We start from the raw sequence: 15,382 nt of genomic DNA, 5'->3' as shown, positions 1-15,382 counted from the left end.
TGCTACTTCTTTCGACGCCATTTTGATTTTGTTCTGCACACACAAAATGATATTAAGACAATTGAATTGTTATCAAGTAATCACAAAAATCAGCAGCTAAAGAAAGCAAACAGGAATATATTAACAAATTATTTTTATAAAATTGTCTCTACTGAAATATGAAGTGACAGACTCCGCTTCTCTCATTTCTAGAGGAAGGATGAATCCTGCGCTTACACAAAACTATCCAAAACTTGAAAATTGATGGACCCTCATATAATAGTTGCAGCCCATCCTCAAATATTCAACGCCATTGATCCTTTTATAGTATGCACTTTCTCTTTTGCTAAATAATCGAAGACACCTCGTGAAAAAGACGTGCCTTCATCTAGCAAACACTTAACTGGATTTCCTCAGTTTCCTCCGTTTTGTCTAGAATCTCCAAATTTTCATTATTCTGCCATGGCGCTACATATGAGAAGGACCTAGAGACCAACCCCTTACATCCTAATTTGCAGTGTTGCTAACTAGTTGTGTCCTGTACATATTCGTGGTTTCATCTCAAATCAGGTTCTGATAATAAGTTTTCAGTAATCTTTCCCCCAGCTGCCCGCTTTACCAGTCAATAAGCACACAACCACCACAACAATACATTCATTAATAATTTCCTAACATATTGGTCCATTTTCCTCCACCACCGCCCCTTTTTTTAAGATTCTTACATCTTTAATAGGCACTTCATTTAGCTCATTACATAGGAACATCGATAACACCAAACCATACTTCAGCCACAACTACTTTTCCCTTATCATCATACGGTCATGGATGCAAAATTGAATTTTTTTTTCTAAATTCAATATATGCATCTGCGTATGCCATTCACTAATTAATTTGCAAATTACATTCATTCCTCTGCATTCCCTCAAATTTGCAAAATGCCATTTCACCCTCCTTGTTTTTATGTTCAATACGATCGATCTCTCGGCTTTCTCATTTCATTTCTCATTCTTCGACGTTCATATTTTTACGCTAGTCTCCTAATCACCCTATCACTCCACTTTCAACAAACTCCTCCTTAAACAAGCGCATCATTTCACCTCCGCTGCTCACATATATCATCCTTCATTGGCGCACATGCTATATCTCGATTCTCCATTTAAACATTTTATAATGGGCTATTCAAACATCTAAATTATGAATTTCTCAAACGTATACATACTCAAATATTTTCCTTAATATTGCTAATTCTACCCCACACATCAAAATCGTCATAGATAGTAGTAGTAGTAGCCACATCAATAAAACAAACCAGAAAATAATACAAATAAATAATAAAACTCCCTTGAAACAGGTCTTGGTATTCTCTCAAAATCTTGCAAATGCTGCCAGATTCATGGTGTTTTAATAGGGTACCTTAAAAAAACCTATTCGTTAACTTAGTTATTTACTCTGGGAATTAAGTATAATGACGTTTATATATCCCCACGTCTAAAATCATCAGAACAAAATATTGCACAGAATTTCCATCGTGCCCCAAGACATCTTTGTACATTTCATAAATTTCTTATAATGCCTAACATTTATATTAACATCTAAATAACTCACCTGCATGACAAACCACTTTCTATTTTCCGAGGACAAACCCAAACCACTGTGGTATGGCTATCTAAGCGATAAAAGATAAGATTAATCATAAAGTATTTCGAAGAATATCCGAACCTAAAAACGCGGGCACACGTCGACAGCAATAGTAACGTGACTACCCCAATTTCGAAAGTAAAAAGTAATTGTCACTAAATCTAAGTTAAATGAAGTTTTACATTACTAAACTCATTCCCCCCCTCGGACGATAAATCTTAAAAGCAAACACAGGGTTTTCATTAGGGAACTCGGGGTTGTCTGAATGTGCAAAATTCATGCTGTGCAAGTTCCCTGCGTCTAGACTTTCTGGAGGATTTATGTTCGTGGAGCATGCTGCTGACCGCTGACGAAACCGCGGTTGTGCTTTTAAATTCCAGGGGGTAATGACTCTCGAGAGTACCAGCGTCCTCGCTGCTAGAATTTAAGCTAGAAATCCAGTGCTAACAATTTAAGCTAGAAATCCAAAGGAAAAAATCATAAAGTATAAAAAGTGATAATTATATCTATGGTCACTGCAGCTAATTGAAGCTAGAAATCCGAAGAGTAAATAAAATAATAAAGTATATAAAAGCAGTAATTATATCTATGATAAAGCGAGCAGTTTAAGCTACAAACTGGCAGAGCCAAGAAAAAAACAATCAAATTTAAATAAAAACTGAACACAAATCCGCCGAGCCAAGAACACAAATAAAGTAATTAAAAAGTAGTAATACTATCTATGACCACTGCTAGTAATTTAAGCTAGAAATCTGAAGGGTCAAGAAATAATTACAGAGAATGAAAAACAAGTGGTCATAAGTAGGATATAAAGAATGCTTAGATAATCATAAAAATGATATTACTCGAAACTTTGCTCAAATATAAAGACCACATTTTAAAGCATTGTTGCTTCATTTTTGGGTCAAAAACCCAACTAAGATGTCAAGAACTTGGATGTCAAACCCTTTGAACAGTTTCAAGTAAATAAATGATTAAAACCAAACTATAAGTATGAAAACTAGCAAACACAAAAGAGATTAGTGCTCGGTAACACCCCCAGTACTTCGTGTGACTTTACTACACTATAAGAATGACACACACAAAAATCAAAATAAGAAATGTATCAAAAGAGAGTACAATTCCAGAGATGATAAAAAGCACCGTATCACATTCCGATAACGAACAACGCCCCCAAGTTACACCCTTCACGATAAACCCACAACGTAAATCACTTACAAAAGACTTGTGCCGGGGGACTTCTGTGACCTCCATTATTCCGAGTCATTTCACAAATTATCCTTCAGAAGTCTAAATGTGTTTATCACCGCAAAGCAAAGGACGACCTTCACTCCTCGTGTTGATTCAGTAAAACACCTTCGAGGGGGTATCTACATTTCGCTAACGAAACCATTGACGAAACTTCCCCCTCCCCAACTGAAGTCGTAAACTTAACGAACTAATTGAATAAACGGTCTGTCGGTAGATTTTAATTTCTTCAGCGTTTTTGCCGCTGTGTTTGTCATGGAAAATTTATCCTGCTGGAGGGGTCCTGCCTAAATGGCACAGTTACAGGAGTAAATGTCTTTTGCGTGAAGTTGTATTTAAGTAATTGACATCCCGCTTTAATCCAATATTAGGAAATTCACTGTTAACCCAGGAAATTGTAACAATAAATAAAAATATACATCGAGAACAGAAAGGAAATGATATGCGTTGGGTCACTGAAAGAAATTCAGGGAGGGTTCACTTAACAAGATTAACTCTGTCCGATTTCCTCGTTCTAAGATTTTATACCCAATTGATTTACTTGAATTCATGCACGCACATTATGATAAACTGGCATATATAGACATAAGTACACACACACACACACACACACACACACACACACACACACACATATATATATATATATATATATATATATATATAGAGAGAGAGAGGAGAGAGAGAAGAGAGAGAGAGAGAGAGAGAGAAGCAAAACCTAACAGCTCCTGCTCAGAGAGAAGTGTATAACAAACATTTACACGTGATGAAAAACAAAGAATAGGAATCACAATAATAAAAGTTTATTAATGTGAATAAAAAAATATTATGAAAGTAATAAGGCACATTTATTGGTAATACACAAAACAAAAAAAGGCTGTACTAACTATCAAGTGAGGTCACTTTAAATAAAAATGAAGTTACCTATTTTTAATTATTGAAAAACTCGTAAATACATACTATCATACAATATATATATTATATATATATATATATATATATATATATATATATATAATATATATATAATATATATATAATAATATATATTATATATAAAATGTATGATACGTATGTATTTACCACACACACACACAACAAAGAGAGAGACGAGAGAGAGAGAGAGGCAGAAAGCAGAGAAGAGAGAGAGAGAGAGAGAGAGAGAGAGATCACACCCTAACGGCGATACAACGCCTAACTTATCCGTAAGGATCTACTGCAAACACCACTCCTTCTCCCCCCCCCCCCCCCCCAACAAACATATCAATCTTTCAAAATCGCGATCACTCCCCCCAACCCCCCAAAACAAAATCTCCAAAGCCATGGACAGATGATCGTCATGAATCTTCAACTTCATTCCACCAAGACGAAGAAGCAATTGCATCCAGACAAACTTCTGCGAAAAGCCGCTGTTTGTCGCTGAACCGGAGATAAGTGCCAAAGTTTTCGTAAATGGCACTTGCCTGCCAGACTGCAAAAGTGCCGGATCACTGGACTGATTGGGCCCTTGAGGGAATACATGCGTTTCCCTATAACAACAGCAAAGACACATATCTTTTAATGTGTACACACACACACACACACACACACACACACATATATATATATATACTATATATATATATATATATATATATATATATATATATATATATAATCTAAGAAAACTCCAGTGGCAGAACGTGAATAAACATAAAATAATTTAAATATATAAATATAAAGATCTACAGACAGATATATAGAGAGTATATAGAGAGAGATTTACGCCATTTTGAGTTGGAAGCGAGTTGACAGAGATTATATATATAATAATAAGTTCGATTCCTGGTCATAGAGTATATTTCCCTCTGGTGAAAGTGAATTCGATATTAAGGGGTTATTTGTGTGTTAATACAAGTGTATAAAAATATCAAGCGCGCGATTATTGCTAAACTACAAATGTCCTTTATATCCAATTTGCTCTACCTCGGAATTAATATATTTTCATATATGTTAACCGAAAATATGAAGAAAAAAATATTAACTCCGAGGTAGAGCGAATTGGATCTTAGAGGACATTTGTAGCTTGATGCATGTAAATGAATCAAGGTGATGTGATAAAAGTTCATATATATATATATATATATAATATATATATATATACACACACACACACATATATATATATCATCTGAGAGTGAGAGAGGGAGAAAGAAACAGAGAGAGTTAATTATCCTCTCTAGTTAAAAAAATATATCATAAAGGAGTTTAATGCAGCTGGCCTTCAAAAGGCTACACGTTGCTCTTCATAATCAGCTGGAAGCAAAATTTGAAAGCCAATTATAACAATTATTTCTGAGACAAGAAGAGAATCAAGCTGCCTTTTAAAGGTACAGCGAAAAGGAAAAAAAATAAAAAAAGGGCAATCAAATTCGGCCTTGACCAGTTTGTTTAGTGCTTGTCATAGGCCCAACGAAAAAAAGAGAAGACATTTCTCTATACAAAAAAAAAGAAGCGGCTAGTCCTATTAAGCTAAACGATAGGAGAAACACAGGCTAATAAAAACGCAAAGCGAGATGAAGGCGGTTTAGCCGGCTGATCTTACCTCAAAGGAACACTGAAAATGAAAGGCAGGTGCGTGATATATATGTGTGATATATATATAGATATCTATATATTATATATAATTATATATATTATAATATATATACCACAGGTGAAAAAAAAAAAAGCGACGGGAGTGTAGGTTCTGACCGGTTTCGACTTTATTTCCAAACCATGGAAATAAAGTCAAAACTGGTCAGGACCTCCAAACCCCCGTCTCTTGTTTTTTACCTGTGGATGAGTTTTATAAATGAATCACGTGCAAAAGTGATTACAATCATACATACATACATATATATATATATATATATATATATATATATATATATATATAATATTATATATATATGACTATTCAGGGAATCGAACCCAGGCCTTTCAATCTAAAGGCAAGGGCGGTACCAACCGGACCACACAGGTCTACCCTTGCCTTTCAATCAAAAGATCTGCGTTCGATCCCGATGTGAGTCAAATTTATTTTTGTTCCCAATATATATATATATTATATATATATATATATATATATATATATATATTATATATATATATATATTCTATATATACACACAATTCATTCGTGTGTTTTGGGTAAGTGTGCGTTTGAATGAAATCTAAATCAGATAGCTTAAGATAATATAAAGCAACCTAACTCTATCTTTGCTATCCCCATAAAATCAGATGGGCCTCTAAGGAGTCTAAAAGCTAATCCTGCAAAATGCAAGCATGGGAAAAAATATCCTACTATAATAATAAAAAATATATAATATAATATTAACAATAATAATAATAATAATATCTTTCCTCTGCCAAAGATAAGCTACTATACGTGAATCAGCAATAATAATAATAATAATAATAATAATAAATAATAATAATAAAAAAAAATAATAATAATAATAATAATAATAATGATAATAATAATAATAATAATATTTTTCCTTTACCAAAGATAAGCCAAGTATAATGACAGCAAGAAAAATAAAAGAATTTAATAGAGCATATGAAACGTTGTCCCTTTACTTTTTATTTTTGGATGGGTGGTGGTTGTGGTGTGATTTCCTCATCCTCATAGGTGATGGTTGAGGTGATGGCTGAGGTGGTGGTTGAGGAGAAGGGTCAAGCTGCCGGCGGCGCTGAAGAAGAAGAAGGTTGGTGGTGTGGTTGCTGGGCTACCTGGCTGGGGGGCGGTGAGGCGGCCTTTGCGAGGAAGAGACGGAAGAGAGAGAGAGAGCGGGGGTTAGACGGCAGGACAGAAGGAGGTTTCACGTGAGGAGGAGGAGGAGGAGGAGGAATGGTAATTATATGTGGGTAAAATAAATATAAAATGGGATTAAAAATACAAAAATAAAATTTACAGTGGAAAATAAATACAAAAGAGAGTGAAATTACAATAACAAGAGATAAGTCAAATGGGGAAAAAATAAAGGGGAGAGTGAAAATACAAATAAAATTGACAGGAGTCGAGGGAAGTGGAAAATACATTGGAAAATACATACAAAGAAGAATTAAAATAACAGTACAAAATACAAACAGGAGATAAGTGAAATGGGGAGAGTAAAATCAATGGTGAGTGAAAATACAAAAAATTAAATTAAGTGTAAATTGAACTTAAAGAAGAGTGTAAACAGAAAAAAAAGAAAAAAAGTAAAGTTGGAAATGTAGGTAAAAGGAGAATGAAATAGCAGAATTATGATGGATATAAGTAAAATGGGGACAATAAACAAAAATGAAGAGTGAAAATAAAATTAGCAAGAGATAAGGAAAGTGGGAAAATACATACAAAAATAAATACAGAGAGAATGAAAATAGAAAAATTAACTGAAAAATAAATTTGGGAAAAAGTGGAAGTACAAAATAATGACAGGAGATAAGTAAAATTGAGAAAGTAAATACAGAGAATAAAAAAACTTAATTGACAGTTGTTAAGTTGAGTAGGAAAATAAATACAAAAGTGAGTGAAATTACAGCAAAATTGACAGAAAATAAGTAAAAAGGGATAATAAATACAAAAAAACGGAGAAAAGTTGGAAAATAAATACAAAGGAGAATGGAAATTTAAAAAATTGACAGGGGATAAATAAAGTGGAAAAATAAATACAGAGAAGAGAGACAATACGATAATAAGATATAGCTAAACTGGACAAAAATATACAACGGAGAGTGGAAAAAATAAAAGATAAGTAAAGTTGGAAAAGAAATGCAAAGTTGAGACAAACTATAAAAAAATGACAAGAGACAAGGAAAGTAAGACAGGTTAATACTAAGGACAGTAAAAATACAAACAGAAAATTGACAGGAGATATATAAAGTGAGAAAATAAATACAAACGAAAGGGGAAATACAAAGAATTACGAAAGACTGGGTCCAGGAACAGAAAAAGGTGATCACCTGATATGGAGGAGGATGAGATGGAGGAGGAGAAGAAGGCAAGGGAACCGATAAGTATAACATGGAAAGGAATATTAAAGGAATGGGGGAAAAATCAGCGGCAACGGCTTAAAGTATAAGAGGAAAGATCCGTATGGAACGTGAAGTATACGTTACGTAAAATTAAAAGGTCAGATAAAAATACAAATCAAGAAGGAAAAATATGAAAATCATAAATATTAACAAGGGTGAACGAAAGTAAGTTGGCTCAAAGAATCTAACACTTATAGGTAAATAAAAACTGATAAAAGTACCAGTAACCTAAAACAAACTGAGCGAATAAAAAAAAAACTAACAAACGGATAAGAGGGAGAGAATCTGGAATATATGAATATGTAAAACACGACTAATCTACAGAAGATCAAAACGGGAACAAAGTACATGAAAAACAAGAGGTTCCACCAACTGAACACTATAAAAACTTTGTGAATAGTGTTTTAGACAGGTTAAATACGTGAGTCATTCGACAGCAAAAGATAAAAAGTAAGTATATTCAAGTTAGGCCAATATCACAGATATATTAAAAGAAAGAAAGACGATACATCTTCCATAGCATATGAATCAAGACAAAAAGCTTCTTGATATACAATTCAATAAAAGTTTACACACACACGTTCAGGTCTAGGAATGGACCCAAGTTCTCAATTTATGACTGTACATAACATCCCCAAAATAAGAAAAAGAGGCATAAGAACACAATGCATTGACAGTAAGAGGAAAAGAAGATTGCAATCAACAAAACAGATGTTAAATCCAGCACCGCCTTATCACATACATAAATGCATGGCTAATCTACCCTCCCCAGGAACTATCACTCTCCCCTTGTGCGTGGTATGTTAATTGCATACTGCTGAATGTAATATACAGATATCGCTTAATAATTGTGAACATACAAATTCTCAAAGCCCCAGTTTTGTAACTAACACCTGAGTGCTAGATATTACTGAAATCCAAACTTTATCACCACGACTTAAAGGATTGGAATGAGTTCTGTTGCAAAATAGAAGTATTGATAGTAAAGAGAAAGAGTTCTGTAACAAAATACAAGAAATATTATTAGTGAAGGGAAAGAGTTCTGCAAGAAAATACGAAAAATATCAATAGTGAAGCAGTTAACGAAGATGGCAAGAGAACTATGAAGGATGAATAGAAAGGAAAGGAAGATATATTGGGCTAAAGATGGCGACGAGGACAAGATTGCTAAAAAGGAGAGACCCAAGGATACGAAGGAAAGGGGGGGGGGGGGGGAGAAAAGTACGTGAAGAAGCAGGAGAAAAGGGACACAGAAGTCACGTGTTGTGTGTGAGTGAAGAACGTCGAGACTTGGTAGGTGAAAAAAAAAATAGCCGAGAGAGAGAGAGAGAGAGAGAGAGAGAGAGAGAGAGAGAGAGAGAGAGAGAGAGGACAGGACGTGGACCACCTGAGGGAGAAAGCAGGTCACGTCAACAACAACCTGATTAGCAGAGGAAGCAGCCACCAGCCATTCATACGACACAAGCTAAAACACTACACAGCAATACTTCGTCGTGTGTCAGTTTAATAGACGCCCCCAATGACTCTCCTTTTAGTTTTCTGTAAAAGAAAACTATTGAGGTGGCTATTTGTCTGTCCGTCGTACTTTTTCTGTCCGCCCTCAGATCATACAAACTACTGCGGCTAGATGGCTGCAAATTGGTACGTTGATCATCAACCATCTAATCATCAAATATACAAAATTGCAACCCTAGAGTCTAGCCTCAGTTGGTTTTATTTTATATAAGGTTAGAGTCAGCCATGATCGTGCTTCTGACAACGCTACAACAAAGGCCACCATAGCCGGCTGAGTGTTTCATGGACCGTGGCTCATACAGCATTATACCGAGACCACCGAGACATTGATTATACACTATAGAGAAAACTTTATTCCGCCGAAGAAACTGCAGCGCATTTTTACTTGTTTTATTTTGTCTCCGTATTTTATTTGGAAACAAATACGTGAAAGTATCAACAGACTGAACGAATGAACTACGAAAATAACGCTCGATTAACCCTTGAGTAGATGGTCCTAACACAACAAATATTTGGGTCTCCAAAGAAATTATCAGTGAACATACTAAATGATTAAATTATGGTTAGGGCAAACAACAAAATTAGTACCTTATTGAGCGATGAATTGCCCATTACCAAACAGTAATGAGGTATAAGATGTGTAGCGAAAGAGTACCACAAAAACAACGCTTTATAAAAAAAACTCTCGTTGAGGATATACAATGTAAAATGTTATAATGAAAATATACGAAACATTCTGACAGATCTAACCCTCTAAATGTGTCATTAATTTCACTTCAATTCAAAATAAACTTAAGTTTTCTACGGCCTATCTCGGTAAGTCTACCTTCTCAGACATCAGCAGCCAGTGCCTGGTTCTCCCAGGTCCGACCTTGGGTGGAAAGGGGATTTTTGTTTCGGTAATTTTTAACAATGTTGATAAGATTATTTCTGAAATTTGTTAATTTTGAAAAATATCAATAAAATTATTACTTAAATTCGGTAAGTCTCAAATACTTTAGGATGCATTAAATAGAAAAAAAAAATACTTTTTCTAACGCTTCGTGAAAATGTCCGCAGCCAAAAGCACGAGACACCATTTTAATAAGAACTCTTCAGTATTTGAGGGAATTACATCATCACTTCCGCCACAAAATATAAATTAATATGAAAACTCCGAATTCATCTTGCATGACCAAGGAAGGCTTCTGACGAAACAATTTTAAAAGGATGCTTGAGGTAAATGCTCGTATCATCAACGCTTATTACAGGGGATTCGGAGGAACGCATTTACAAAAAATAATGAAGAGGAAATAGAAGGCAAGGCGGTGATAAAAAGAGATTAGCTATTAAAAAACTTATTCTTTATAAAGTTTCAGGAATGTGGTATTATACAGGATGTCGGATGGTAGCTCACCTCCGTACCATTAATGACTTGAGTCATACGAGTTACCATGTTATTTCTCAAGTGATCTTCCGTGTCTCAGAGGCTGTGTGTGTGTGTGTGTGTGTGTGTAATAAACTTATCTATAGAGACCCGTTCATGGTGAATTACGCTGACACGCAAAAATCCAGGCAGGGATTTTACGCTTGTCGATAACCTGAAATGTCATTTAACTGTCAAATGAATTCAAACGTAAAATCTCAAACCCGTCACCTAACATTCTTACATAATCCTCACGTATCTTACACACACGAAATGAAACTTAGTAAGGCCTAACACGACGAAAAACGGATGCACGAAATAACGAATAACGAAACGAAATGGAAAAGTCTGAGCGATCTTAACACACAATCAGTGTTTTTACGAGCAGTCGTCGCTCGCGCTCCCCAACTTCACCCCTCCCCCCCACGAAGAGGGCGAGCGCCGGGCGCGAATCACATTCCCCCCCCCCCATCCATTCGTAAATAAAACAATATACATTCACCGTGTGTGCCGGAGCCGGAACATATAACACTCATCTGGCGAAGCTTCTCCCTCGGCCTCCAATCCTTCTAAAAGTCGACCCCGGACGCCATGTTTTATCGCCGTCCTACTACACACTTCATCGGAGGGGGCTCTTCCATAACAACCGTCCCCCCCTCCCCTAGTATCCCCCTCCCAAACACACTAACACACAAATATTCTACATCCTGTTTAACTGGAGACTTCCATTACAAACTCTCTCTACCTCCCAAAATCTTGGAAAACCTTAAAATTACCAATCTGCGTTCCACATCCAAACTAAAATCAAAATTCTCTCTCTCTCTCTCTCTCTCTCTCTCTCTCTCTCTCTCTCTCTCTCACAGCCTTCTGTTTCGTCCTGCCCCCCTCCCCCCCTCGTTACCACCCAAAAAAAACAACGCTCCAACTACAACCACAACAGACCTAATCTAGAAAATGGAAGGGCATTGCATTAATTTTCAAGGGGCAAAGCGTTTTTATCATTGTACCAACTCTTTATGGTTCACGCATATAAATCTACTGTCACCACTTTAAGCCTGGCTAAGTGATGCATACTGAGAGGACAGCGCAAAGACCAGTCGGTCATGAGCTCTCTCTCTCTCTCTCTCTCTCTCTCTCTCTCTCTCCTCTCTAATAATCGCATGTTTAAATCGTGAAGAAATAATCTGATTTAACTAAAATTTAAACTAAAGGAGGACTCTCTCTCTCTCTCTTCTCTCTCTCTCTCTCTCTCTCTCTCTCTCTCTCTAATAATCGCATGTTTAAATCGTGAAGAAATAATCTGATTTAACTAAAATGTAAACTAAAGGAGGACTCTCTGTCTCTCTCTCTCTCTAATAATCGCATGTTTAAATCGTGAAGAAATAATCTGATTTAACTAAAATGTAAACTAAAGGAGGACTCTCTCTCTCTCTCTCTCTCTCTCTCTCTCTCTCTCTCTCTCTCTCTCTCTCTTCAATAATCGCATGTTTAGATCGTCAAGAATTACTCTGATTCAACTAAAATGTAAGCTAAAAGAGTTCTAGTTCTCTCTCTCTCTCTCTCTCTCTCTCTCTCTCTCTCTCTCTCTCTCTCTTAAATTTCCAACACCCATATTTTTGGATCGTTTAGAATTACTCTGATTTAACTAAAATGTAAGCCAAAGGAGAAAGACTCTCTCTCTCTCTCTCTCTCTCTCTCTCTCTCTCTCTCTCTCTTTGCAGCTGAGGATGATTTGAAATTTCCCGCCCCCAAGAGATCCTTCTCCAAAACCCCCTCCTTCTTTTCAAATAGGATCCCCCTCAAGTGCCATCCTAACTTGTGGAGGTTTAGGATCGCAGCTGGTACCAGCAGGTCCCCGGGTCGCAGCTGAGGGGGGGGGGGGGGGAGGGGGGGGGGAGTGGGAGGAGGAGGAGAGAGGGTGGGTCACAGAAGCCACGTGGAAACAGGAAACAACTGACGTTAACAAGTTGTCAGGAAACAGCTGGTGGTTGGAAAACTGCTCAAAACAGGAAACGGGAGTCGGAAAGCCTCTGGACGCCGAGGGAGAAAAAGAGGACCCTGGAGGGAGGGAGGGAGGAGGATAACCTTGCGAAAAAAGGGCACGGCGGACAAACTTCCAGAATTAGCGTGGACCGTGAGAGTAATCACTCATCTAGATGCCGTCGGCGAGTCTGTAACTCGAGGATGTGATGTTAAGGATATGGCCGTTGGAGTGTCGTCGTGGCTTTGCCGAGATTGTAGTGGGAGGGGAGGGGAGGGGAATTGATGTGGGATGAGGATTGGGGTATTAGCGAATGAGGACGATTTCCAAAGTTTGACTTGAGTCATTTCTTTCAGTTTCTTTTCGTCAGGAAATTAAACTTATTCCAATAAACATTTCTCACTATTAGATTATTTTCCTTCTTACATACACATGATCATATCAAGTATCAGCATTCTGTATCTAACATCCACACAAATAGTTCGTTTAGTTCAGATACCTACATGTGTATGTGGATTAATGTATGTGTGTGTATGTATGTATGAATGTGTGCATGTACGTGTATATATATATATATATATATATATATATATATATATTATATATATCTCTATATATATATATATATATATAAGATTTTCTACCACTCATCTTGAAAATATTCATCTCGTACAGATATATTCTAGGAATAAATTATTATAACCTCAAAAAATCTTCACACATTAAATCGCATTTCCTTCACTGAAAAGTAATCGGTGTGGTCTGCAATGCATACCCTGGATCCAAGTTTGGGATTTAGGACAACCCGCCCTTACGGATGGAGGTTGAAATTTTCTTCCTCCATCACACTGACAAATGGTCAAACTTATATCAGTTGCGCAAATATAATACTAAACTAATCCAAAGACAAAATTAGTACCCAATCACATAAAATTCGACCACTCGATTAAAAATTCAACATGTTCGACCTATAATCTACTACAATTTATAATAAAAAAATTTACCTATTCGACGTTTAATCTGATACAATTTATAATTAAAAATTTAACCTCTTCGACCTATAATCTACTACAAATTATAATTAAAAGTTTTACCTATTCGACCTTTAATGTAATGCAATTTTTAAATAAAAATTCAACCTATACGACCTACTATCTAATCAAATTTATAATAAAAAATTTAACCTATTCGACCTATAATCTAGTACATTTTGTAATCATAAATTCAACTAATTCGACGTATAACTTAATCCATTTTGTAATTCAAAGGTCAACCTGTTCAACCTAAAACGTAATACAATAAAAAAAAAATACTCGGCTCTTTAAATACTGTCACATCAAATTTTTTACTTTTGATCATAAAAATTTAACATAAAAAAATGCAGATTCATTATTTTCATTAATATTATAAACCATTTTATATTCATTCATTAAAAAATTAGAGGCACGAAAAATAGCCCTACAAAAAAAATTAAAAATTAAATTACCAAAAATACCTTACAAAAATAAGTTTAAAAAATTAAATCTGCCAAAGAATATCTTTACAAAAAATACAAATAAAATATATTAAATCTACCAAAAACCGCCTTTAAAACATAACCTTATAAAAAGTGAAATATGAACATTTAAAAAAAAAAATCAAACCTGCCAAAAATAACTTTAAAAAAAAGATTGGTTCAAGATCGGCCATCTCCTATATCTGTTCTCCAGCTTACCTAATCACCGGACTGTCAGTCACAGACTTTCAATTTTCTCCATTCCTTGGCCAGTCCTCCATGGCCAAGGATGTCATAATGTTGACTCTTCCTCGGTTTATCAATCAACCCTCCTTGCGCCTGTTTTCTATTATCGCAGTTCTTGAATATTAGAGACAAACCCCATTATTTTTAACGCGCTCCCAATTTTTTCTCTTCTTTCTTTCTTTTCTTTTCTCATCTCTCTCTCTCTTCCTCTCTCTCTCCTCTTCTTCTCACAACACAACTTCCCAATTTTCATAAAATAAAATAGCAGAAAACATAAAATCTCAAATTTGAAGTTCGTAAGGCAAAAAATAAATAAATAAATAAATCCTATCTTAACGCTATAATCATAAAAAGAACAGAAAATATTAGTGTGGTGAAGATACGAATCATTGCCGGTAATTTAAATTTCAATTTAACATGAATCATTAAAATTAACATACAATTTAAATTTACAATGTACGTTTTCGACGTTTTATTAATTCTTGCCACAAGATTTTATTCGGCGCGAAGCAATTCGAAAAAAATTCGAAAAAAAAAAAATTAAATTAATAAAACCACTTCCTTCGTTTGTTTTTCCAGCAACACAGTCGGACAGATGACTCGTGCAGTTCCTGTCCTCCGCTCACTGTCATTCCCATTAATCTTGCGCCAAAATTCCCCCGATTTGTAGGTTCCGACAGACAACTCCGATTGCCAGAACTGTATACAAAGGTGTATGAACTCGAATTAATTTTTGGTCGAACTTCATTCATGGGTAAGGTTCATTTTAGATATCTTTCTGTTCTACTGACTTGGTCAAATTCTTACTGCTGGTCAACGCTTGACAAATGGT

At 35.5% G+C, this 15,382-nt stretch overlaps 1 protein-coding gene across 1 annotated transcript in view; it reads right to left on the bottom strand.

The window, feature by feature from the left end:
• LOC135208320 (rho GTPase-activating protein gacF-like) overlaps positions 1-15,382 on the bottom strand; it is a 140,531-nt gene that overhangs the window by 17,831 nt on the left and 107,318 nt on the right. The window contains exon 2 of the mRNA XM_064240424.1: positions 6,469-6,645. Coding sequence (XP_064096494.1) covers positions 6,469-6,518 — 50 coding nt within the window. The 5' untranslated portion in view covers positions 6,519-6,645. The remainder of the gene's footprint in view (positions 1-6,468; positions 6,646-15,382) is intronic.

Source organism: Macrobrachium nipponense, chromosome 35 (genome assembly GCF_015104395.2).
Source record: "Macrobrachium nipponense isolate FS-2020 chromosome 35, ASM1510439v2, whole genome shotgun sequence".
Lineage (NCBI taxonomy): Eukaryota > Metazoa > Arthropoda > Malacostraca > Decapoda > Palaemonidae > Macrobrachium > Macrobrachium nipponense.
This window is presented reverse-complemented; position numbering and strand designations above follow the sequence as displayed.